Consider the following 26,334-nt stretch of genomic DNA (forward strand, 5'->3'; position numbering starts at 1 on the left):
TTAATTTCTTCATCAAAAATTGCTCATAAGGACGGATTTTATTCATATACAAAATTCACTACTCATTAACTCAATGAAAATCCTCTACTACTTTATATATATATATATATATATATATATATATATATATATATATATATATATATATATATATATTCTCTGTGATACTCAGTGAGAGAAAGAGAAGGAGGAAAAGGAGAAACAGGAAGGGGAGAAGAAAAAGAAGAAAAGGAGGAGGAGGAAGAAGAGGAGGAAGAGGGAAGAGGTAGCACAAAGGGTAAGACTGCATCCCAGGATAACTTGTGACAAGGAGACTCAGGCAAAACAAACAGAAAGAAAAGAAATGTATATATAATAAGGAAGAACTTTTCACAGACAACTAAATAAAAAAACAAACAAACAATGTTCCAACCTGACAGGGGAAATCCTAACTAATATGCTTTCACTGAAGTGGTAAGCATTTTGTGAAACACATTTTATGACATTCACATTACAATGGGGGGGGGAGATGGGAAGGGATGAGAAGGGGAAACAAAGGAGAAGGCAACAATGCTTGATAAGAAATGTACTCATTACCTTGGCCATGTAATTGTAACCCCTCTATACACTATTTTCACAATAAAAAAGAAAAGTAATAATAATCAACCCAGCTGTGGCTCACACCTGTAATCCTAGCTACTCATGAGGCTGAGATCTGAGGATCATGGTTCAAAGCCAGCCAGGAGAGAACCAACAGATTACTTAGAAAACCAACAGATTACTTAGAGAACCAACAGATTACTTAGAAAAAAGCCAGAACTAACACTGTGGCTCAAGTGATAGAGTACTAGCCTTGAGCACAAAGAGGCTCATAGACAGTGCTCAGGCCCTAAATTCAAACCTTAGAACTGTCAAAAATCTTTGAAGAAGAAGAGGAGGAGGAGGAGGAGGAGGAGGGGAAGGAATCAGCAGCAGCAAGGAAACCAATCTTCCTATAGTCTCTGTCCACGACTGGTACATTAGAAAAAGTAAACAGTTAATAAATACTGGCAATATTTTGTCTCTGGAAGCTGAACTTCAAATCATTTTTCAGAGGAAAACCACAATGAGGATGTTTTGGTATTTTCAGTCTGGTTTCAGGAAAGAGCTGGGGAAACTAAATTACCTGAAGAAAGGAGTGTGGGGAGACAGGCTAGGGAGGGGAAGCGGCTTGAGACATCCTAGAAGGCAGAAGAGTAAGGTATGAACTGAGTCCCTCCAGTTAGCTATGAGGTAAGCCCTGCTACTGGAGAAAACATCACAGCCCCAAGCCATTCAAGCATAATCAGAGTTGGGATCAAGATGCCACCCACCCTCTCCAAGTGGTAGGAAGAGAGCATGGCCCTTCTTGGCTGGTATACTGGAAGCTGCTTACCTACTAAGGGTAATATTTACATCAAAGGTTCTTCACCCACCAAGGATAGCCTTCCTTAAGGACATCCAGAGACAGTCTTTCTGGGTTTTTTCCCCAACTTGGTATTTTAAAAGTCTGAATTCACAAGAACTGAACATATGTACAAGCATTCCACCATGTTTATACATACCCACAAATTACACAAAACCACACAACAAAGCATAAATACACTGTGGATAAAATTATATTATGGGACAGCTGTCAGTGGCCATAGGACTTATTTATTTCAGTCCCAAGCAGATGGAGGACATGAGCTTCTGTTGAATTCTTCTTTTGAAAAGCTCTCAGAAAGAGCTAGGTCACAACTTGTCCCTAGGAGAAGAAAATAGCTCAAACCAGAGTCCACAAATGGCATCAGTGGCAGAAATACTGTAATTAACAAGGAGTACTGATTTCTGGCCAGTTTCAGACTCTAAATTGTAAAGGCAAAAAGATCTGTGTCTGCTGAAATGTTAGATACCAGAAGGATCCCCAGGATCTGGGTTTTCCACCTCAACATGCCTTGATCTTCGCAATGTAGAGGTTGTCAACCACTATTGGGAACCTGAAGGGTCCACCACTGAGTACTGCTGAGTCCCTCAGGGAGTTACTAACACTCAGAGCCAATGGCATGGACTTGACATTGACTTAAGCAGTCAAGAAATTGGCCTGTGCTCCGGCCTGACTTTCACAGAGACTTCCCTGAGACCAGGCACTGCTCCTCACTCAACAAGAGGGTTTGGGGGACTCGAGTTCAAGAGGGTCTCAGGGTATAGAACACATTTGCTTGGAGAAAGAGAGCTTTGTTTCAACATAAAATTATTTCATGTTTTCTCCCAAATGTTGAAGCAAAAGTGATGCCTTTGGGTAACTCTTACGTTCCCTCCATGGCTTCCTGGGCCACCGCCTGGAACCTCCTAGAGTTTCCATGATCACGTTCTAAGGGTCCCAGTTGTGCTTTGAAATGTAACTGCTCCCCAGACTGGCATGTATGGGTTATGCTGTGGCTGAGGTGAAGGCCTTTTTGGAGATTCTGTTGTTTTCTAAAGTATGTGGGTGTGCCACCACGCTTGAGTGTTTTCACATGAAGCCACAATCCCGGGAGCCACTGAGCGCATAAGCACTGCAGAGCTGGCAACACACGGCTTTGCTCTCCTAACAGTTTTGCTCCTCATTCCAGCTTTGATGTCTGTCAAAATTGCAGCTTCCTCACGCATAGCACAGGGAAAGCAAAATGACACATGTGGTTGTAATGTTCTTACTGCATTATGGAATGCTACCTACTACTATATTTGTAATCGCTAAAGACAGTAGGTAGACTCTCATCAATTAGTATGTTTTCTTTCTTCTGCAGAACACCTAGTGATTAGAAGAACCAAAACTACACTGCCTGTGCAAATTTTGTTGATGGAGACTAGAGAAGAGGGTGTTTAATTTTACAGTATGAGGCACAGTGGTGATTGTTTTTTGGCGGTCCGGTCGTAGGCCTGAACTCTGGGCCTGGGCGCTGTCCCTCAGCTCTTCAGCTCAAGGCTAGCGCTCTACCACTTGAGCCATAGCGCCACTTCTGGCTTTTTTTCTTTTTGCTTATGTGGTGCTGAGGAATCGAACCCAGGGTCTCATGCATGCAAGGCAAGCGCTCTACCATTGAGCCACCTTCCCAGCCCATACACAGTGGTGATTTTTGTGTGTTGCATTTTATATGTTGACCATTTGTCAGGATATATGTTGCTCTACAATCTTGCTTTAGTAAGCTTTGGTTAGGCAATTAAACTGTATAGACTTCCAGATGTTAAATACAATAAAACTTAACCTCACTATAGGGTAGCTTTAATTATCCTCCATGGGAACAATCAAAGCTGCTTTTTTTTTTGGACAGGCCTTAAGAATGTGAGTAATTTACATAAATGCAAGCACAAATACGGAGGTGGGGAAAATAAACACATACTCACATGTTTGTGGGTATAATTTGCAAACACAATTCATGGTACAATTTGCAAGCCCAGTTTATGGCTTTGTATCCATGGATTCTGTATCCATGGGCTCAGCAACCTCACATCGGAACATACACAGACTTTTACTCTCATCATTGTTATCTCCAAAATATAGCATATACACTGTGTCAACCATTGTCAGCACATGGACTTTCCTGCCCAGACTGGCTTGGAATTGGGACCATCAGATCTTAGTCTCCTGAGTAGCTATTATTACAGGCATAAACCACCAGTGCTAATCATATAAAATGATGTTTATTGAAATGAACGCCAAGAAATGGAAACAAGAGTTTTTTATTATACTGTTTGCAGTTATTTCCCCCCCTTTGGTTTATTGCCTTTTGTCACTGTTTTTGATTTGTGTACCCTTTGAAAAGATACTTTTAATTGAATGAAAATAAAAATGGGACATACCCAAATGATGAGCTGAAGTTAAGAAAATGCTCAAAGAAAACTATTTACTTTTTAATATATGCCTATTATATATAAGTATATATCTCAGAAAGTGAAAGAACTAATGGAGAGAGGGAGGGAAAAGAGGAAGGAGGAAAGAACAAAAAACAAACAAACAAATACTGTGATGAACCAAAGCCATTGTGATATGTATTCCTTTTAAGATTCACAAAATTGATAGCCCATTACAAGATAGATAAAAGTATGACAGGTGGGGGAAAATGCAGAAGAAGAAAGAGGAAAGACAAGGAAGAAGAGGAGGAATGGAGGATGACAAGAGAGGTTACAAGATGTTGTTTTATTTAAATTATTAGGAATTAACTAAAGGATATCTCCACTTCATCTTCACCTATAAACAAGACATTATTGGGTAACATTACTTGGAAATTTTTTCTGTTGCGTCTTCTGCTTCAAGATGAAATTTGTGAATATGACTCCCTAAAGCAAGGTAATGAAATAAATATGAGGATGTAGAAACCAAGATCATGATATCCCACCCAGGAGAGCAGAGAATTCTCAGATGACCACTGGCTATGGAGTGAGTGGACAGAGAGAGTATGAAGAGGGTCCCCGCCTGCTGTCTGCGTGGACAGCCAGGCTGGACATAGAGATGTGCTAGCATGTTGTGGGAGGGAGGTTAACAAAGGTTAGTAAAAGAGAAGGAAATATCATTTTAAAGAGGGAATTGCATTTTCATGCATACTCTGGCTTTGCAACAAATAGTACTTATCTGATCATTACGTTTCATCTGAATAAAAATGGTCATAGAATTCGAGTAGGGGTAACCCGGCAGAGAAATGATGGAATATAGAACTAATTTGTGTCTTTCCTAACAGGGAATCGATTGACAATTTCTACTGTGAACAAATCAAGAATACTACTACAGGCATTATTGTTTAAGGTGATGGTGATCAATCCATAAGCAATCTCTCAGTAATTTTAAAGTGATTCATCCTAGGGAATAAAAGTGGGTGGGAAGCTCAGTTAGGAGATTCTTTTCTAATAACAGGGCCGACGGTTATAAAGTTAATTTTCTTTTTATGAATAACTTTTAAAATGTTGTGGATGAACGGATCCTTTTGTGACAATACATGTCTGTGCTCACTGGAGAACAGAAAATTCCATTTGAAAAAAGAGCTCCAAGTCTGGAGATGACCGGTAGATGGTTTTCCTCTAGCTTATTTATATCTCCTAATGTTTCTACAAGAGAAACATGTTGCTTCACAATATGCTGAAAGTCATTTTCAAGAGTTCTACAATGAGTGAAATGGAGGAGCTTTTTGAGATTGATTTGGGGAAGGATATGAGGAAAAGTGAAGGAGAGAGTGAATCTGAACACAGAACACGGTGTGTATATGCAAATATCAAAATGAAAGCCCCAGCCACGCACAGGAGGCTCGTGCCTGTAATCCTAGCTACTCAGGAGATGAGAGGATCACAGTTCAAAGCTAGCCAGGTCAGGAAAGTCCATAAGTCTCTTATCCCAATTAATCACAGGAAAAGCCAGAAGTGGTACTGTAAATCAAGTGGTAAAGCACTATCCTTGAGCAAAAGGAGTTTAGGGATAGCAACCAGGCCCAGAGGTCAAGACCCAGAACCGGGAGGGAAAAAAGAGAAGAAAAAAGAAACTCCCTAGTACAACTAAACACAAACCTACAAACAAACACATGATGCCTTGCCTCCTTTTAGCCTTCATGCTTCAGCTACATTTGAGTCCCTTTTCCACGCATAGACAGAAGCCAGGGTTCCAAGGACCTAAATCAGCCTGACATTCTTCCTTTTCTGGTCTCCAATCCCCTTCATCTGGTTTAGGCTTTTTTTTATTGTAAAAATACTGTACAGAAGGGTTACAGTTACATGAGCAAGGTAATAAGTCCATTTCCTATCAAGCATTTAGGCTTTTAGCAGGCACTTTGGCATATCTCTGGCAAAGCCCTAAGTCTTTGCTGGCATCACTGTTTACAGTGGCTGGACAAAAATAGTCCATACCCCTCTCCAGCTCCTTGCATGGAACTGTCTCTCTTATGTCTCTCAGTAAATAAGCATAAAGCCCAATATGTTAATACATGAGCACGAGAGAGGATCGCAAGCTCCAGGCTAGCCTGAACAAGGTTTTGTCTCAAAAGAAAGGAAAAAAACATAATGATGACCAAGATACATTATAGCCAGAGGGCAATGTAAGTTTCCTAGGTGATATTTTTGTCTGATCTGTACATTTTCAAATCAATGCAACTGCTTTCAATTTACTGTTAACTCAATGGTAATTCCTTTTATACCCTACTTTGCAATCCATACTTCCAGCATTCCACTCAGAACCCTCCTTTTGTGTTTTTTTTTGTCTTAATTAAGTCTTTTGCAAGTCAAGCCCTGAATCAGTAAGTCAGAAAAGTTCATGTATAAATAAACTTTGGTATATCTAATTGAAACCCTTCAAGATACAGAAAGGAAAGTAGAAACTCAGAGAGTAAAAGTGACAACCTGATGTCATCAAGTAACTTTGTGGCCCAAGGAGCAGGACACATGCAGGACAGCCACTGGAACCATGAACCCCACCTTGGAGCCATGAACCCCACCCTGAACACAAGAATGTTTACCATAAGTCTGCAGAGTTTCTGTGAGTTTGTCCACATCGATGTGTAACTGGCTTTCTACAAAGTGTCTTATAAATTTGTTTCTCAGGGCATCCTAAAGAAAAATAATATAGCACAACAAAAAATAATTATATATGTCCTCTTATTGAATAATACTAGATTTATTCAAAGTTGTATTATTCAGGCAAAACACAAAGTAAATCCACTTTAAAGAAGTTCTAAAACATTGCAAATAACTATTAGGTGAACATACAGTCAGTTCTTTATCTTGTAAAGCAAAAATAGCGATTGTGAAATTTTTAGACTCTAATTTTAACTATTCACTGACACTAAAAGTGGAGAATAAATTAATTAGTGGCTTTTTGGCCAAATTTTCTAACACCCACAATACCATGATCCTTTACCTTTTTAAGATTACTTCTTTATTTTTTTGGGGGGGGTAAGTACCAGGATTTGAATTCAGGAAGATGGGCTCTTTATTTTGTTGTAATGATGCTGTGCAGAGGGGTTACACTTACATGAGTAAGGTAATGAGTACATTTCTTGTTGAGCATTGTCACCCCCTCCTACGATCACTTCCCTCCCCTTCTTCCCCCATATCTTCTGGAAGATGGGCTCTCAACTGGCTTTCCTGCCTAGAAGCACTGAAGAAGGACTTCCATATGGAAGTCCTTAAATCCTATGTCTTAAATCCTATGACACCCAGAACATGATCATTGGAATACTCATTGGACACATCTCATTGTGATGCTCCTAATTTGTCTTGTTTGTAAATGGATTTAAGATGGAGACCTCTCCAAGATCATTTTTCATAGAGTTCATTAAATTGTGCACCTTGATATTGCCATTAGCATGCATTTATTAGCATCATACTCCCACACACCACAACCAACAAAGAAACCTGAGAGCAGGAAAGTACTCATGTACTGGCACTCAATACCAGGATTCATAAGTAGAGGTTAATTCTAGACTACACTAGCTCCTTAGAGAATACCTGTTTCACCATTTAACTTTACAACATGGAAGCTTCAGTTTATGAATTCTTAGGTAATGTGTACTGCCTGTGTCAGACCTTTTTACTGCTCATATTCGCCCTTACTAATTTTGTCTGAGGATGACAAGACTTTATTATGAAATCTGTTTGTTCTTTCTTAAATCTTATTTATCTTCTTTCATTGGGCATTAGTTGCTTGCTGGATAATCTACAGAGTAGTTTATTATGCAATTATGTCATTTAATCTCAGAGACATTCCCATGAAGAAATAACTATTAACTTTTACTGGTGGGAAAAGCCCAAGGCAGAATTTATAGCTTCACCCAAAGGCACTAAATGACACCATCTAGTGGCAGAACCAGATTGAGACTTCACTCCAAACCCAAAGACAGTTCTCCCTGAATGTGATTCCAATGCTAGGAGAAACACAGTTAACAATCTGTGATATCTAAATTTTTCACATGTATTCAACTCTACATCAATTTTACTAGAGATAAAAGTCATACAGGGAGTGAATTTGATCACTGAATATTATATACATGTATGGAAGTATCATACTAAAATCCCTGTATATAGATAACATGCACCTAAAATGAAACAGAAGAGTATCAAAAAAGGTTGGATTTGATCAAAATGCATTCTATCATGTATAAAAATAGAATTAAAAAACTCTCTGTGCAACTCATATATACTAAATTAATTAATTAATTAAAAGGAAGATATTCTTAGGAGAGGATTACAAAGGTGCAATAGTTGTGTGTATCTGATCACATAAAATAATATATATCCAAATTAACTCCAGGAAATGGAAACCAGAGGATTTTTTTCTTGTTTGTTGTTATTGGTTTCATTTTCTTTTGTCTTGTTTATTACTTTATCTGTTTTTGGAAGGGTGAGTGGTACAAAGGGTGAACAAATGTGGTAGTGAGGCTCACCAGATACTACGTGGAAAATGAACTATACAACTTGTGGTGGGGTGAGAGAGGGAAGGAGTGACATTTGTCCAAAAAGAAATGTATTCTTTATCTGACTTATGTAACTATAACCCTTCTGTACATCACCTTGACAGTAACAACAAATAAATTTTTAAAAGTTTTTAAAAGTCATCTAGGAAAACCAGGTTTGCTACCACCTTATACAATCATCTGAAAGGCTGCTGCAAGGCTTACATAGACCCAAGCAGGTAGTAGCCTGGAACGCAGCCCCTACTCACTTGCAACTGGTTGAACATCTGTCCATTTCCACTTCCCTGGAAAAAGCTGGACATCTTCAGCACTGTTTCTGATAAAGTTTTTAGCTTGTCCACAAAATAAAAAGTATAATTGGCCTACAAAATGAAGCACACGTTGTAAGTTTTTTTAGGTCATTGTTACATTAGAATAAGTCTTCAGTCTTGTAGCAGCTATAGGCACAGAAGCATATAGGAAAGAGCAAAAACCTCTATCACCCTCTGCAGGCTGCCTGGCACTTCTCTTGACAGCAAAAAAATTTCAGTATGAGTCAGGAGACAATAAAGATACTTGCATATCCATATTTGTTGCTGCACTATTTACCATAGCCAAGTGATAGAAACAGCTCAGATTCCCTTCAATAAATTGATGAAAAATATATGTGTTTGTATGTTTCTTAATAATATATATATATATATATATATATGTTTCTTAATATATATCATATATGGGCAAGGAATGTGACTTAGTGGGCGAATGCTTGTCCAGCATGCATGAGGCCCTGTGATCAATTCCTTGGTACCACATAAAGATAAAATTAATAAAATAAGCCAGGTGCCAGTGGCTCACGCCTGTAATCCTAGCTACTCAGGAGGCTGAGATCTCAGAATCGCGGTTCAAAGCCAGCCCAGGCAGGAAAGACCGTGAGACTGCTATCTCCAATAAACCACTAGAAAACCGGAAGTGGTGCTGTAGCTCAAGTGGTAGAGCGCTCGCCTTGAGCTGAAGAGCTGAGGGACAGTGCCCAGGCCCAGAGTTCAAGCCCCATGACCAACAAAAAAAAATAATAAAATAAATGAAAAATAACCATTTAAAAATTATTAAAAATGTGTATCATCCATCAGGAAGAATATGTTCATCGGCAGGGAAAGAAGTAACACCCAGAAAAGCATGCTAAATAAACTAAGTCAGGGTCAGAAAAACAAAAGATTCATTTTATCCCATCTATGGAAGTTACATATACATTATAAATATATATAAACATATATATGTAATTATATACATGGTCAAATGTACATATACACATGTATGTTAATAAAGTATTGTTTGGCCGGGCGCTGGTGGCTCACGCCTGTAATCCTAGCTACTCAGGAGGCTGAGATCTGAGGATCGCGGTTCAAAGCCAGCCCGGGCAGGAGAGACCATGAGACTCCTATCTCCAATAAACCACTAGAAAACCGGAAGTGGTGCTGTAGCTCAAGTGGTAGAGCGCTCGCCTTGAGCTGAAGAGCTGAGGGACAGTGCCCAAGCCCAGAGTTCAAGCCCCACGACCGACAAAAAAAAAAATAAAGTATTGTTTGTGCCGGAGAGAATTCCAGTGGTACAACTACTCTGAACAGCTGTCTTAGTAATAACAGGAAGCTGAACATGTGTTGGTGACTGGGTATGGTCTAAAAGAAAGCAGAGGAGAGGGGAAGGGTGGCAGTCACAGTATTCCACGTACATATGCAAAAACTGAATCAGGTAAATCTGGGAGATGGGTGGAGTTTGGAGAGATAGAGGCGAATGATGAAAAAGATGACATCAAAAAAGTCATAAAAATTATAGTCATAGACCCACAGAAAAAAGGTATGCAACTATATAGCCCAGAATAAAAAGAGTCTATCCTATATCCTAAGGAAAATAATTTAAATGAAATAAAGAGGGAAGAGCTCCCATTTCCACTCAACACATTTCAAACTTAAAATAGTATAATTCTTCACCATCTTGATGGACAGATGAATGCAGGAATAGATGGATGCATCCATGGATACATGGAGTGATGGATGATTGGGTAAATGGATGGATAACTGGGTGGGTGGTTGAGTGGATGGATAAAAGGAGAGGTTAGAGGGTGGAAAGATGGAGGAAAGGAGAAAGGGCACTCTATAGTCCCTTTATTAAAGGGACCTGGCCTTCCCAGACAAACAGAAAGGCTGGACATACTCTCCTTCAACAAGGACTGAACAATCCAGAAAAGTTCATGAGTTGGAGAAAATAAGTTGAGTCCTTGACTGGTCACAAGATTCTGAGAAAATTTCCTCAGCAATCTGGAGGAAGCGATTGGTGGTCAAGTGGGCAGAGCCGAGACTCCATTTCATAGTGGTAGTTACAGTTATTAACTGGAACTGAAAGTTAGAGTAATAGAAGCTCACAGACATACAACTTCTAAGGGGAAAAGAAGGACATCTAAATATCTCCAGGTCTGGACAACATCTAATCTCACAGAAAGAGTAGATCCATAGGCCTACTGATAGAGCTTTTGAATCCTGCTGTTTTATAGAGGATTATATCAAACATATCTCATCATAAACTGTAATTATTTCTACTTGGGGCAACATTCCTGAGATCTGATAAAATGTTTTAGGTCGAACATTTTCACCCACTTGAGCACCTTGCTCCAGGCTGACAACATGCTCTTAGATCACTGATTAGATGCCTAAGGTCAGAAAGCAGATTGCTATGAATTCTATTCCCGCTGCAGGACTCTCTGGGGATGACCTCAGCCTGGAGGTCTTGAATCTCCTTCATGCATCATTCCATCCATGTAAACAGTCCCCAGTGCAGAACTCCTGGTCTCCATGCTCTGCTGGCTGTATTTATAGAGTCCAGGCCTGGGCAACTACTACTCCCTGACATTTTTCATCTTGATCATTATCCAAACCAAGCATTTCCATTTCTACGTGAGTTACTTAATCATCAGGCTTTATTTCCATTCAATTATAAAAACAGAAATAGTTCTGTCTTCATCTTTGACTTCATTTTCATCCTCCCAAAGAAGTACCTCTGAAGGAATTCAGAAGGGTGAAATGCCACACCTTCCTACTCAAAGCCATAAGCATGGTGTCAATTTCTATAACTAATTAAGCAGCATCCCAAACGAAGACAGTAAAGGTATCCTTAGTGTACAGGATCCTTATTACTTGATAACTAAGACATAACAAAGAATCTAGGCTGTTTAAGTTTACTAAACATTAATGTGAATCATGGACTTTCACTTCCTAGTTGATAATGCAAATATAAATGTAAACTTAACCGATTCTTACTATAGTTAGTAAGTAAAATGGGTTTAATAACACCTACCCCACCTGGTTTTCTTGTGAGATGAAAATAATCTTTGAGAAAGTATCAATGGTACCTTAAAACTCACAGAAAGAATGCTGGGTGCTCCTAACTACTTAGGAGGCTGCGATCTGAGATTTGTGGTTCAAAGCCAGCCTGGGCAAGAAAGCCCATGAGACACTTAACTCTAATAAACTATCAAATAAGGCAGAAGTGTAGCTGTGACTCAAGTGGTAGAACAGTAGTAACCTCAAGCAAAAGAATCAGGAACAGTGTCCAAGCCCTGAGTTGAAGCCCAAGGACCAGCATTTAAAAATAAATATGAAACAAAAACTTATAGAAATAACTGTTCCATGGAAATTGGGGCAATGACATGTAAAACTCTACTTGCTCTCCTCTCTCAGTTCAGACCCAATGAGAATCTACTATGCTAGAGAGATGACATGAAAAGTCAGCCTATCTCTTTATATGCCTGGCTTGAGCAGGGTCCTCTCAGAGGAAGTCTCTTCCTCATCCACACTGTCACTTGGACCCTCACCTTCATATCCTGATCAATGACTCCAAGAGGATAAACTGGATTTTATTCACATGTGAATCCCCTTGAGGAAAAGCACTTCAGTAAAGCAAAAAAAACCCTAAATACTTTGTTTGTGTAATAAAACAGATCAGGTTCAAATGTCATGTCTGCCCCTTCATGAGACCTTGGCAAAGGTATGTATTCTGACTGCAAAATCCAACAAGAGACCAAGCAAGAGCCAGTGAAATCTTTGCACGCTGATGCCCAGAACCCACCCCAACTTGAAGAGATCAATTGAGATTAATCATTTATTATGTCTGTTGGCCTTTGCTTTGTTTCCAGTTGATGAGCATTTCCAAAGCAAAGGTCATCATACTAATTATTGTTGTGAAAAATCATATAACATAATATGAACAATATAGAAACACGTTGATAATATTAACATTTTAATAGTGTATAACATAATTGTAAAAATAAACTATAGCTTCTTTTTAAATTGTACATCTAAAGTAAGACTGTGTCATAGGGCCATTTCCTACGAAGTTCCTAAACTTTGCAAAATTCTAAGATTTATCCCATGAGGAAAATCGCCTCACCCTGACTTGGGCCCTGCCTTGGCCTGAGCCGCCAGCCTCAGCACAGCTGTGGACTCATCCTGGGCTCCACTGGACAGAGTGACTACTGTATGCCATAACTTAATACCTCAATCATTACCGTTCCATTGTAAGTCCAATCTTTTGGCAAAATCATTTTCAAGATTGAAAGCAAAAAGGCTTATAAACAGGACTGAGACTAGGTTGTGATCACTAACGTCCCTGGGCTAAGAGGCCAGCTTTCAGGAGACTCACTCTGACCTCATTGTGCGCAAAGGCAGGAAAAAGAGATGTTATGTAAGTGATTGTAGTCAGCAGTGACTTAACTGACCATATGATCATACAACACTCTTTTGGATTGTGTGTGTGTGTGTGTATGTGTGTGTGTGCGCGTGTGCACGTGCATACGCACTGGTCCTAGAGCTTGAACGCAGGGCCTGGCTGCTGTCCCTGAGCAGCTACAGCTCTTCAGACTTCTTTGGGTGCTTAATTGGAAATAAGAGTCTCTCTCACAGGGTTTACTGCCAGGGCTGGCTTTGAACTATGACCCTAGGATCTCAGGCCCCTCAATAGCTAGGATTACAGATGTGAGCCAACAGCAGCCATATTGCACTCTTAACATTTAAGTCGTTGACACTATTAGAAACTTGGAAGTTAGTTTAATGTGTATCTCATCTCTTGTGTTTGCCATTAAGTTCAAAGCATCTCATGTCTCCGGCATAGTGTCCCCTTTTCAAGGTACCTGCAGGTTCACAAGAAAATAAAACCTGATCATTTAAAAAGGAATCAGACAAGTAAAGACATCAGGACAATGTGACACAATTATTTTTTAAAGAAATTGCAAACAATCATAAAGTAGATTGGAGAAATTAAATAAGCCAGGAAAAGAAGGGAAAAACAAAAACAAACCATGGAGAAATTCTTTCTGGAAAATTTTGGACCTTCTCCTCTCACCTTATTCTCCAGAAGGTCAGGCAAAGCCCCACTCAATTTGAAATCATCACTCACCAAAAGGCTAACAGTTAGCATATGGGTTGGGGAGTACATCTCTGAGTCTTAACTACCAGGAATATCAAGCAAAGTAGAATTGACTGTTTCTGTCTGCTTTTGTGGAACTATTCCCCTGTGCTCAACCTAAACCTATCCTGTCTAATTGTCCTTGCCTTTAATATTAACGTCGTATGAGTTCACTGACTTAGTGATTCTAAGTATTATTCACTGCCTCTACAATGTCCTTTAAGAAAGAACTCCACAAGTTAACACTTGATCAGAGGAACAGGAAAGCCAGGGGGCAAATGAATTATAATCAGTTTTAAAAAAAATTATAATGTAGTGCATATAATAATTATATTGGACATGGGCAAACATTTCTTTCCAGAATATCATGCATCAGGTGTGTAAGATTTTCATTTGTCTCAACATACCTTTTGAATGACCTTATTAATCTCTGGAATGTTTGGTGTATACAATATTTTTCCATGTAGTATAGGTTTTAGGAAGGACCACACCAAAGCACCATTCGGAAACTGTAGAATTTCCTCATAAAGCTTCAAGCAAAATGGTGCTGTCATAATTAAAAGAGGAAAAAAGTAAAGGCAGAAAATCCAGATTAACAGCAAACTTTTATACATATCCATATGCATACTTTTAGTTGAGTGATTCAGATATTTTTTCATGACACAAATCTGAACAGGGGAAGTAAACAAGGAGTGTTTTTCTGTACCAGTACTGGGGCTCCAACTCAGGGTCTAAGCACTGTCACTGAGTTCTTTAGTTCAAGGCTAGCATTCTACCACCTGAACCATAGCTCCACTTCTTGCATTTTGTGGTTAATTGGAGATAAGAGTCTCATGGACTTTCCTTGCCTGGGCTGGCTTTGAACCACAATCCTCAGATCTCAGCCTCCTGAGTAGCTAGGATTACAGGCATGAGCCACAGGCATCTGGCACAAGGAGTTTTTTTTTTTTCGGTCATGGGGTTTGAACTCTGGGCCTGGGCACTGCCTCTCAGCTCTTCAGCTCAAGTCTAGCGCTATACCACTTGAGCCATAGTACTACCACTTCCGGTTTTCTGGTGGTTAATTGGAGATAAGAGTCTCACGGACTTTCCTGCCTGGGCTGGCTTTGAGCGGAGATCTTCAGATCTCAGCCTCCTGACTATCTAGGATTGCAGGTGTAAGCCACCAATGCCGGGCCACAAGAAGTATTTTTATATTCCTTTCTTCAGCAGATGTCATTTACTCAGAAACTTTAGAATGCAGTAGTAGTGGCTCATGCCTGTAATATACGGTATTCAAGAAGCTGAGATCAGAAGGATCTCAGTTTGAAGCCAGTTGGGACAGAAAAATCTATGATAGGGCTGGAAAGGTGGCTCAGTGGTAGAGTCCTTGCCTTGCATGCATGAGGCCCTGGGTTCAATTCCTCAATACCACATAAGGAGAAAAATCTGGAAGTGGCACTGTGGCTCAAGTGGTAGAGCGCTAGCCTTGAGCTGAAGAGCTGAGGGACAGTGCCCAGGCCCAGAGTTCAGGCCACATGACCAGAAAAAAGAAAAAAAGAAAAAAGAAAAGTCTATGATACCCCATGACCAAACAATCAACAAAAGCTAAGATGGAGGTGTGGCTAAAGTGGCAGCGCACCAGTCAAACAAGAAAGTTGAACAAGCTTGAGACCCTGAATTCAAACCCCAGTACTGGCAAAAATAAAAAACAAGCATACAAATCTCTGAAACTTTAGGATGCTATGTTTGTTCCCATGACATAAAAGAAACATAAAAAATTAAGACTCTCAGAAAGTGATGGCATTGACATTTAAAAGTGAGATGTTTTTTATCTGTTTTAGAATAAGAAATTTCTCATTTCAATAGTCACAATATTGAAAACACCTGGTTACCATCTTATGGACTCAGCTTTACAAGTAACTTCCGGATTTTCTCTGATACACTGATGCAGAACTGTCAACCGTGTTACTTTTGTTATGTGAAAGCATCTTATTTTCACAAAAAACACTTCTGATAGGCCTCCTCACTACACTAGTTAAATTAAAAGTGTACTTAAATAAATTGTCTAAACAAGTTGGCAATTCATTACCAGAATGTTCAGTGATGAAATATTATAAGGTTTGAATAATGGATTGTCAATATAAGTAGCTCTTTTACTAAAAAAGAGAAAATTTAAACAGGACTAATTATATTAGTTTTGATTAAATGGTTTGTAATGTACAAGTTACAAAGAGTTATTTTGTGATGTTTGGTTGGTAATTTGTTTTGCTGATTTGAACTCAGAGCCTGGAGCTTGCTTGACTTGTTTGGCTGGTACTCTAGCACTTAAACCACGCCTCTAGCCTTGCATTTTGCTGGTTATTTTGGAGGTGGAATCTCATGGACTTTTCTGCCTAGGCTGGCTTCGAACTTCAATCCTATAGGTCTCATCTCCCTGAATTAATTCATAAAGGTATGAGCCACCAAGACCCAGCTGTGGTAATCATTATGAAGTATTAATTTCATTCTTCCAGAAGTCTCCATGTGAGCAGAAAAGCAAGCAAATTTCTAATACAGTAAAATAATTTACTAAAATATAAATTAACTATACAATTATGTAAGACATTGTAAGTTAAATATAGACGTTGTGTATTTTTAACTATTTGCTCTTTCAACTTCAAGCTTAGTATGGATGGCAGTGATTTTTATTTTAGAAAAATATAGACACTATATATATATATATATAGTTCTGTGTGTGTGTGTGTGTGTGTGTGTGTGTGTGTATGCATGTAAGTACCAACAAAATTGGTCCTCAGTGTAAGTGGAAGGACTGGGTAGATGGATAGGGATGGATGGATGGATGGATGGATGATAGATGAATGGTAGATGGGGTTAATCAATCGTCCTCAAGATTCAAATACAAAACACAAGAAATAAAGTGGATTAGAGAAAAAGATAACCAAATCATTAAACATAAATACTTGAATAGGCCTTTCTACTACCAAATTACTCCAGTATTAACTGCTATCCAAATTATCTACCAGCTATGGAACACACTGGCCTACAGCTTCTTTTCTTTCTTTCTTTTTTTAGGTTCAAGACTGGACCTTGAACTCAGTACCTGACACTTTTGTTCATTGGCTAGTTCTCTACCAACTGGGACAAATCTCCAACCACCTGGCCTTAGCTTTTAAGGAAGCTCTAAAAGCATTGTATCTACCTCTTCGTTCTCTACCTATTTCTTTCCACTTCTCCTTCCCCAGTCCCATTGGTGCTTCTGTTTTCAGGTCTACTGTACATTCTGAGTATGGTAGGAAGAATTCTAAGATGCTTCCTAGAATTCTTATTTTCCTGGGAGATTTTATTTGCAGGATGGGGGCCGCAATGAGTGAAGACAGAGCCTGTGAATGCAATGACTGCAACATTCAGGTCCTTTCATCTCTTGAATTGAAGTTAGTTTTGGGCCGAGCCATCAGGTATCCTGACTAAGAATCAGGTAAACTCTTTCAAACGGACTGGAAGCATCAACAACATGTTCATATGGGTCTTGATGTGACTTGAGCAACTGTGCAGCTAAGAGAACTACCTGAGCACCTCACAGTCCAACCCAGCACAGGCCACAGGCCAGTCAACGTCTGTAAGATCTGAGCAAAGGAGCAAAGAACCAGTGGTAGATGTTGGCCTCAGAAAGCTACGACATGGTGAATGTATCATGTCTTCAGCCACTGAGTGGTGACTGGTTATGCAGCAGAGGATACTTTTATACCACTCTGCTAAACATCATCTCCATTACTCTTCTAGATGTTACATGTTCATGCTTTGGATGCTAATAACATGGTTCAGAGAGATTTTAAAAATGTGACCAAAGACACATAACTGGGTACACTGAGGCAGAGGAGACCTGAAATGCCTGAACCCCAAAATCCCTGCCAATGTGTTTAGTCTGCCTTTCTAATGAAAGCCAGAAGGGTACTGTGGCTCATGTTTATAATCCTAACTGCTTGGGAGGCAGAAATTGAAAGGATCATGGTTCAAGGCCAGCCAAGCATAATCAATAAAAATCTGGGCATGGTGGTATGCACTGGTTATCCTAGCTATGCAGGAAGTATGAATAACAGAATCGTGGTCCAAGCCAGCCCAAGCATAATATAAAATCCAATCTGAAAAATTACTCATATCAAAAAGGGCTGTAAGTGGGGCTGGGAAGGTGTCTCAGTGGTAGAGCGCTTGCCTTGCAAGCATGAGTTCCTGGGTTCAATTCCTCAGCACCACATAACCAGAAAAAAACAAAAAAGCCGGAAGTGGCGCTATGGCTCCAGTGGTAGAGTGCTAGCCTTGAGCTGAACAGCTGAGGGACAGCACCCAGGCCCAGAGTTCAGCCCCACAACACAAGTCATAGAGTTCGTGCATAGCAAAAGCAGGATTCCAAATTCAAACCCCAGTACAGCCAAAAAGATAAATAAAATAAAAGGTATTCACTGGCATGGATATGTAGCTCAGGTTTAGAGTGTTGCTTGGCATGCATCAGTCACCAGGTTTGACCTCAGCATCACCAAATTTTATTATTATTATTATTATTATATTAGATAAAATGATGGTAATGATCATTATTGTTCACTGAAAGTGGGACTAGAAAATTATTCACCAATCTGCTTTCATTTGAAATGAAGGTCTATGTAAAACAAATTGGTAGAAGGCTACTTAATAAGTTCTCCATGTAGAATACTGCCATTTTGCAAAGGTCAAAATGGTGTCTGAGGTTTTTACCCTCGGATCCCTCACTAACACCACTCAACTGGGGATCCGCAAGGGGCTGTGGTTTCAGGTGTGTTAAGTATTTCAGACTCAGATGTTTGGTGACACACATGAAAGGCTTAGCCTGTGTTCAAGGACTGGGGCTTCTATGTCAATTGTTATGCCAGCTCCTAGTGATCCCATTAAAAATGATGGAGCCAATTGGATGCTGGTGTTTACCAATCCGTCTTCCATACAGACATATATAAGTCCAATTATCGATAAACCTAACCATGTATTACTATTGTCTTACTTGAGTCTTCAGGAATGTTGAACTTTTCTTTGTCATCTTCCAAGAGTGCATTGACTCTGGGTAAGTTAATGAACATGTTCGAATTGCTCAGAAAAGATGTTTGATCCTTACAAACCAGCTTCATCATGGACTGGAAAGAATCAAAGGCTGAACTTCTAGCTTGGCCATTCTGTGAAATCTGGACACATAAGAAAAATAAATTGAAATTACACAGTTACTTAAAAATAAGTTTCCAAAAGACTTATGACAGCATAATCCTTTCTTTGACTAAATACATAAAGTGTTGAACAAGTTGAAAGAATAGAATATTTGCTTTAGTCTTTTTTGTCCTTGGGATACCATTCCAATGGCTGCAGTGACTTGCTGGGAAATCTCTCACCTCTGTGTGTGTATGTGTGTGTGTGTGTGTGTGTGTGTGTGTGTCTGTGTGTATGTCTATGTGTGTGTGTGTGCCTCTCTTTCTCTTTGGTACACAAATAAGTCCTTGTTTGTCAAGTAATAAAGCATTAATCTATAAAATATCCCTAATGTAATACTCTTAATTCATGTTTAGACTGCCAAATTACCCTAATTGTTGATAGCTATCTAAATTATTATTGATGATCAGACTGCCTCCAGGAGGATCAAGCCCCTCACTTTCTGGATCTTCATTTTAAACCTCCAGCTGTTCATGATCCCCCCCTCCGTACATACCTCTGATGAAGTTCCATCAGAGGCAGACTACAAGCAAAAACTAATATCAAGCCACGAACCTAATTCAAATGTGTGTTTGCATTAGCAGAAAATGATCTGTAATTTGTAAGCCAATTATTTATATGTAAATAAATGTCTTAAGGTTCTTGAAAGCAATTTGCTTTCAGAATTAAGTGAAACAGGTCCTTGAAATCTCACTTATGCTAATAATTGACTTCGTAATAGACAAAGCATGAACTTTTCCAACTTCCACATTAGTGGTTGTTTGTCCACCCCATTATTAGGGAGATTCCAAGACATATTCTCTCAAAGCCTTGCCTCAAGCACCACTTAAAGATCTTCTTGTGCCTATCTGTTGTTGTCTAGTACAATTTTTAAATTTTGGAAGATAAAGGAAAGAGGAAGCAAATACAAAGAAGAGCAAATTCAACCATGTCCCTGGAGGGCAAAGATCAAACACCTGTGGAAAGTCTGGCATATCTAGCAAGGCAGTGATTTTCAATGAGTGAAGAAATTCTGGAAGGTACTGGAATACATGCTGGGCTCTATCAAGCAGGGAGTTGAGGCTGGAAATGACATCCAACAGGGACTTGAGCAGGCCATTTGCTTCAGGAGGTATCAGAGCCTATGGACCAACAAAAGAGAGAAAGAGAAAAATAACCAGCATTATTTTTACTCTCACAAGCATCTTTGGAGCAGTGAAAACTTGATTACTTGTTTCTATTCTCTCTTGCAGTTCTAAGATATGTTTGATATGCTCTTTAAAACTTTTTATAATTCAAAGGCTATAAATCTGGCATTTTGGTGGGAGCATATTAAATTGTACCCGTATTATATTTTTAATATATAAACCAAGAACAAATCTAATCATAGTTAAAATTCAAATCATTTTTAAAAATATTTCTTTGCATCTTTAAAATGACTAATATCAACAAGGCTTAAAAAGCAGGGTGCAAGTGACTCACACCTATATTCCTAGCTATGAGTATGAGATCTGGAGGAGCTAGCCTGGGCAGTCTATATCCAGCCCCAAAATATCCAGCAAGAAGCTAGGCTGGAAGTGTGGCTCGGATGGTAGAGTACTGACCAAGAAAGCAAACCTAGCAAGCACAAGTCCCTGAATTCAAACCCTCGTACCACCAAAGAACAAAACAAGACAAAACAAAAATACAAAGAAGATTTTTACTTAGATCACAACACTTCATCGTCTCAGTCCTAACACCTTGGGGATGTGGTGATTTTGTGGGAAAGAAAACAAGCTCAAAGAGATAGGTTTCCTGAGTTTTCAGGTATAGGGCTAGGAATATAGGCAGGCTCCTTAAAAAAGAAAAAAAAACTGTTATAGAGTCCTTGAAAACTCACTGTGCTGTTACTACCTTTCAATTTTCGCATTCTCAGTTCTACAATGTGAATTCCACAAAGGTGTAACCTTATTTTTTGTCTCTCATTTATGCAGCTGATGAAGAAGAAACAGCTGACGGTACTAGCTGCACAGTTAGTACTTGTTGGATGAATGGATACATATTTTTTTTAATTTTCTTTCCATAGGTGGCAAAAATAAGAGCAAACCAAATCGCTTTCCTTGGCATATTAATTGCATGTAGGATTTCTAGTTTCCCCATTGGAGTGAGAAACTCGGTGGTCACAGATCCTTTGTTCTTCCTGCTCTTAGAGTTCTATTCCTGCAGCTGACCTTTGGGGCCTCATAAGCATTACAAATTTCCATAAGACAAGAAACACAACTCAATCAGGAGAATCCATGGGTATGGCCTTTTGTTTGCTTATTACTTCCCTTTCAAAATTCATATATGTATGTGTGTGTGTGTAGATTTTACGTATCCATCAGGAAGAATAGTATTATTATGTCGTTTGCAGCAAAATAGATGGACCTGGAAATCATTATATTAAGTGAAGTAAGTCAGGCTCAGAGAGAAAAAAATGGGCACATGTTTTCTCTCAAACATGGAAGTTAGATCTAAATTATAAACATATATGAAAACATATACATGGTCACATGCACATATACATACATTGTCTAAAGTATGGTATTTACCATGGGAGGATTGCAGTGCTGTAATTCCTTTGAATGACTCACTGATAGTTTACCAGCATGAATATTAACAAGCTGAGACATACGTTGTCTGGAGTAGAGATGGTCAAGGGAAAAAGAGGCAGATGAATGGAGAGAGGGAAGGTGGGAGAATATAGTCATAATATCCAGTATACAAATATGAAACTTGAGGGGATAAGTACAGTTGGGAGAAATAGGAGAGAATAATGGAAGGGATGACATTGATCAAGATATATTGTACTCATATTGTTATATTGAATCGAAACTCCTTTGTACAACTACCTAAAGATAGAAAAATTGAAAACAAGACTTGGAGTAATAAAAGGGATGGAGACTATGAATGGCTGAAACAGCAAATCTACCCTTTCCTAACCAAAGACTTGTCCCAGACATGGAGTGACCATAGCCACCTTGCCATATCCTATAACCTTACAGGTTAATCCAGATGTTGTGATATAAAATCCTAAGGAGAAACTAAAGCAATGCTGTTCCTCCAGGGTCAGGCTTGAGGCTTCTGGACATGATAGGATAAGCACTCACGTGGAAGCCAGGAAGAAGAACTTCCAGGAAGGACAGCCTGAAAACAAGATCAACCCAGCTGGGTTAGGCCTCATTCCAGCCCTACTCACCTCCCACTTTTACTTCTTTCCTGGAGATGCTACCATCCTCACATTCCTCCAGCTAAAGAGCTATCCTGTTGTGTGAAGAGCCACTGTGGGGCAAGTGAGGAGCTGGCAGGGATAAGAGGCTAATGTGCCCAGTCCCTTCCCCAGGACCACTCTAGGATAGCTGGAGACACCATAGAGACTATGGAACAGAGGCCACAACCCAGGCCACGGAGAAGGAAAGGGCCAGTGTAACTGCCATCCTCTGGCAGCTCTGCGTGAACCGGGTTTACCTTAGCTGCCCTCAATACTCCAGGAAGCTAGCCCAGAGGGAGGAAGGAAACCTGACACTAGGCTTGGGTGATGTTGGATGCTGTTGGTCTTCTTCACTTAATGTATAGATTGCCAACAACTGTGCCAAATATCCCAAAGGGCCTATCTCCACAGATGTCCTACAAAATGTTACCATAAGGTAACCCTAGAAGTGGCTGAGTCTCCCACAGTATCCCTCCTTGTTGTTATCAGGCTACAGAGAGTACAGTTGGTCATGGATTCCATCAACTGAGACTGACTAAAAACATCTTTTTTTTTAATTGCCTCTAGCCCAGTACTGGTGGCTCACACTTATAATCCTAGCTACTAAGAAGCTGAGATCTGAGGATCAAGATTCAAAGCCAGCCCTGGCAGAAAAGTCCATAAGATGTTCATCTCTAATTAATCACCAAAAAGCCAGAAGTAGAGTTATGGCTCAAGTGACAGAGCACCAACTTTGAGCAAAACAGCCAAGTGAGAGCACAAAGCCCTGGGTTCAAGTGCCCAAGCCATAGTTCCAGCATTAAAAAAAATCCTACATCTAGCATTAAACATTTTTAATTTTTAAAAATACAGATAGCCTACAGACAGCATTAAAACTATGTACATCAGTTTACATCACTTTTATTAGGTCTTCGGCATTGTAAGTCATCTAGAGGTGATTTAAAGAGTGCAGGAAGATGTGCACTGGTTTAATGAAATGCCACATTGTTTCATGTAAAAGATTTGAGCATCCTTGGAGTTTGGTACCCAAGGAAGATCCTGGAACCAATCTCCCAGGATATCAAGGATGAGATGATTGATTCTGCACAGCCAGGCAGCAGCATCCTCTGCCCCAACAACCCCTCCTCCTTACTTTGTAAACAAAAGTCCGCAGGTTCAGGTTCTGACTCATGGCCACAATCAGAGTATATACTACAGACCCAGGCAAGCCACAGAGCTCCTTCACAGCAAGCCAAGACTTTTCATCCTCAGGAAATGTCAGCAGGAGATGAAGAATTTTTTGGTCACACTTTCCAGAAAAAGCTGCAGTGAGGACACTGGTGAGAATCTGTTTCAAAGCACAAGGATAAGAAGTGAGCATAACAAGGACATTTTGAGCTTCAGCTCCTCACATTCTGCTTCCTCCTGGCTACCTGGGAACCTGTTCTGAAGATGTGTTGAAGAGTCACCTGCATACAGGTCTGTCTTACTCAGCTTTCCATCTTTGTGACAAAATACCTCAGATAAACAATAAAAAAGGAGAGAACATTTATTGTGGCTGCTGGATTCAAAGGGTTCAATTTCTGATCCATTGGCTGATTGTCCTTGAGCCTGTGGAAATGCAGATAGGGAGATCATGATTGAGCAAAACTGTTCATCTCAGGAACATCAGCAAATGAAAAGAAAGATATGGTGGGTCATGATCCCAATGTCTCCTCCAATGACCTAACTTCCTCCCATGAGGCCCAACTTTCTGAAGTTCCACTACCACTAGCAGAACTATAGGCTGGAGACCAGGCCTTTGGGAAACATTCAAGATACAACAATAAAGTCTTCAACATTTTGAATAAACCTATTGCTGAAATCACATGTCATTCTCTGACTGCTTCTACTGCTTGCCCTGAGTGCTCAGAACACAATGGCACAACCCTTTACTCCTCTCCCAGTGAGGCTCACCTCAGAGTGCACACCCACTCTACCCCATGCTCCCAACCCCTGCCCTCATATTTGGAGTTTGGGTCTTGCTTGCTTGATGCTGAGTCTTCCCCTTTGCTTTCAGTTTATCTGTTTGTTCAGCTAACAGTGTGAAACTAGTTTTTGCCTCCTCTACTTCCTGATTAAAATGGGATTACCAAGTTTGTCATCATCAATTTTAAAAAGAGGAAGTAAATAAAGCTCAGAGGAAAGACCATTAGAGAACCACAGAACCTCCTTTATCAATCTTACATGCCAGAGTCAGGGACTGCAGCTTGAATATGTCTTTCACTGAGTGACATTGTTGATAAAACTAAAAAGCAAAATAAAAACAAAACCAACTGTACCTTATATGGTACTGTTATTCTTCTAATGAGCACAATCATTATGAGACATTCTACTCAAATGAGACCTACATGTGGAACTACCATCCATGTTTTTTAGGAGTTCTGTGACAACCTGGGACTCACCAGCTGTTTCCAATGCCAAAAATTCCCAGAAGAAAGTCATTAAGAAATCATCAAGGATTATTAGGGCCCCCAATAAAGTGTGTGTTTGTGTGCATATGTGTGTGTGTGTATGTGTGTGTGTGTGTGTATGTGTGTGTGTGTGTGTATGTGTGGGTGTTAGAGAGATAGAGACAGAAACAGAGAAACATAGGGGCAGTGAGAGAAACAAAGAGAGACCAGAAAGAGAGAGAGGTGCTTTGCTTATAAAGCAAGAACCACACACATCAATTTATTTTAAGGAATTGACTCCTAAAGCTGTAGGGCTGGGAAGCACAAAATCTACCTAGTTGTCCAGCAGGCTGGAAACCCATGGATGTTGCTTCAGCATTAATGGCCTCAAATCTGATGGCCCCTTAAAGGCAGAACTCTTCTCTGAGGGTCCTCCATAGTTTTTTCCTCTTATGGACTTTATGGATTGCTGGAGTGTGGAAGGTAGGGGAATACTGGAGTTCAAACTCAGTATCTTCTTCTCAAGCAGATGCTTTTACTGCTGAGCCCTGATTTGGGATGGTCATTTTTCAGTGGGATCTTGCTTCATGCCTGGGTGTGAACTTGGGCACAATTCACCTATGTTAGGCTGGGAAGTGGCTAGAATAACAAGTGTGTGCCAATGCTGCCAATTAACACAAGGCCAATTCATTGAGAAGGAGCCATGTGAATTTTTTCTGCTCAGGTTGGCCTCAAATTGTGATCCTAACAATCTGAGCCTCCTAAAAAGCTAGGATTATAGGCATGACGTGGCCCTTCAGGGGACTGATGAGGAGGCCCACTACACCAGGAAGAATGACCCATTTTTCCCAAAGTCTGCTTATTTAAATGTTAACCTCATCTAAAAGTACCTTCTAGGGACATTCAAATTAGCATCTGCTTTTACAATTAATTAACCAAGCAACCCTTCATTTATATAGAATATATATGGAGCAGCACACTTTAGAGATGTTTTCTTGCTGCCTCTAATTCCAGTTGTGGTTTTTGAAGGTAAGGGGAAATCCTTAGGAGAGATCTGGTGGATACAGGTGTCCACCACTGTTTTTGGTTTTTTTTGGGGGGGGCGGGGGGGGTTGGTCATGGGGTTTGAACTCTGGGCCTAGGCACTGTCCCTGAGCTCTTCTGCTCAAGGCTAATGCTCTACCCACTTGAGCCACAGCGCCACTTCCAGTTTTCTGAGTGGTTTATTGGAAAAGTCTCACGGACTTTTCCTGCCTGAGCTGGCTTTGAACCATGATCCTCAGATCTCAGCCTCCTGAGTAGCTAGGATTACAGGCGTGAGCCATTGGTGTCCAGCCCCGCTGGCTTTTATTAGAACAGCTCCTCTTTAGGCTCAAAGATAAAAGTTTTACTGGAAAAGTTTACCAGCTAAAGCCAAACCCTTGACTCCAGACAATGTGCTCCCAGCTTTTTATGATTATCAACTCAGGCTGGCCCAATGAAAATCCTTGTGTGTCTCACCATGGTTTCAAGAAAAGGTCTTGGAATTGACCATTCTTTCTTAGAATTTTTTCCTAGAGCAAAAATATTTGTATTGAATTTTTTTTCCATCTTTTGTAACCACCAGGGGAGTGAAGGACCTGGAGCATCTTACACCCTGTCTTCTGAAGGATCAACAGTCATCATACAC

The 26,334-nt window shown here is 39.9% G+C and overlaps 1 protein-coding gene across 1 annotated transcript in view; it reads right to left on the reverse strand.

The window, feature by feature from the left end:
- Abca13 (ATP-binding cassette, sub-family A (ABC1), member 13) overlaps positions 1-26,334 on the reverse strand; it is a 394,418-nt gene that overhangs the window by 260,999 nt on the left and 107,085 nt on the right. The window contains exons 24-29 of the mRNA XM_013024383.1: positions 23,387-23,581; positions 20,003-20,167; positions 18,850-19,027; positions 14,249-14,388; positions 8,657-8,770; positions 6,453-6,543 (exon numbers count right to left, since the gene is read on the reverse strand). Of these exons, the coding sequence (XP_012879837.1) occupies positions 6,453-6,543; positions 8,657-8,770; positions 14,249-14,388; positions 18,850-19,027; positions 20,003-20,167; positions 23,387-23,581 (883 nt within the window). The remainder of the gene's footprint in view (positions 1-6,452; positions 6,544-8,656; positions 8,771-14,248; positions 14,389-18,849; positions 19,028-20,002; positions 20,168-23,386; positions 23,582-26,334) is intronic.

The sequence above is a fragment of the Dipodomys ordii genome, unplaced genomic scaffold, assembly GCF_000151885.1.
Source record: "Dipodomys ordii isolate 6190 unplaced genomic scaffold, Dord_2.0 Scaffold76, whole genome shotgun sequence".
NCBI lineage: Eukaryota > Metazoa > Chordata > Mammalia > Rodentia > Heteromyidae > Dipodomys > Dipodomys ordii.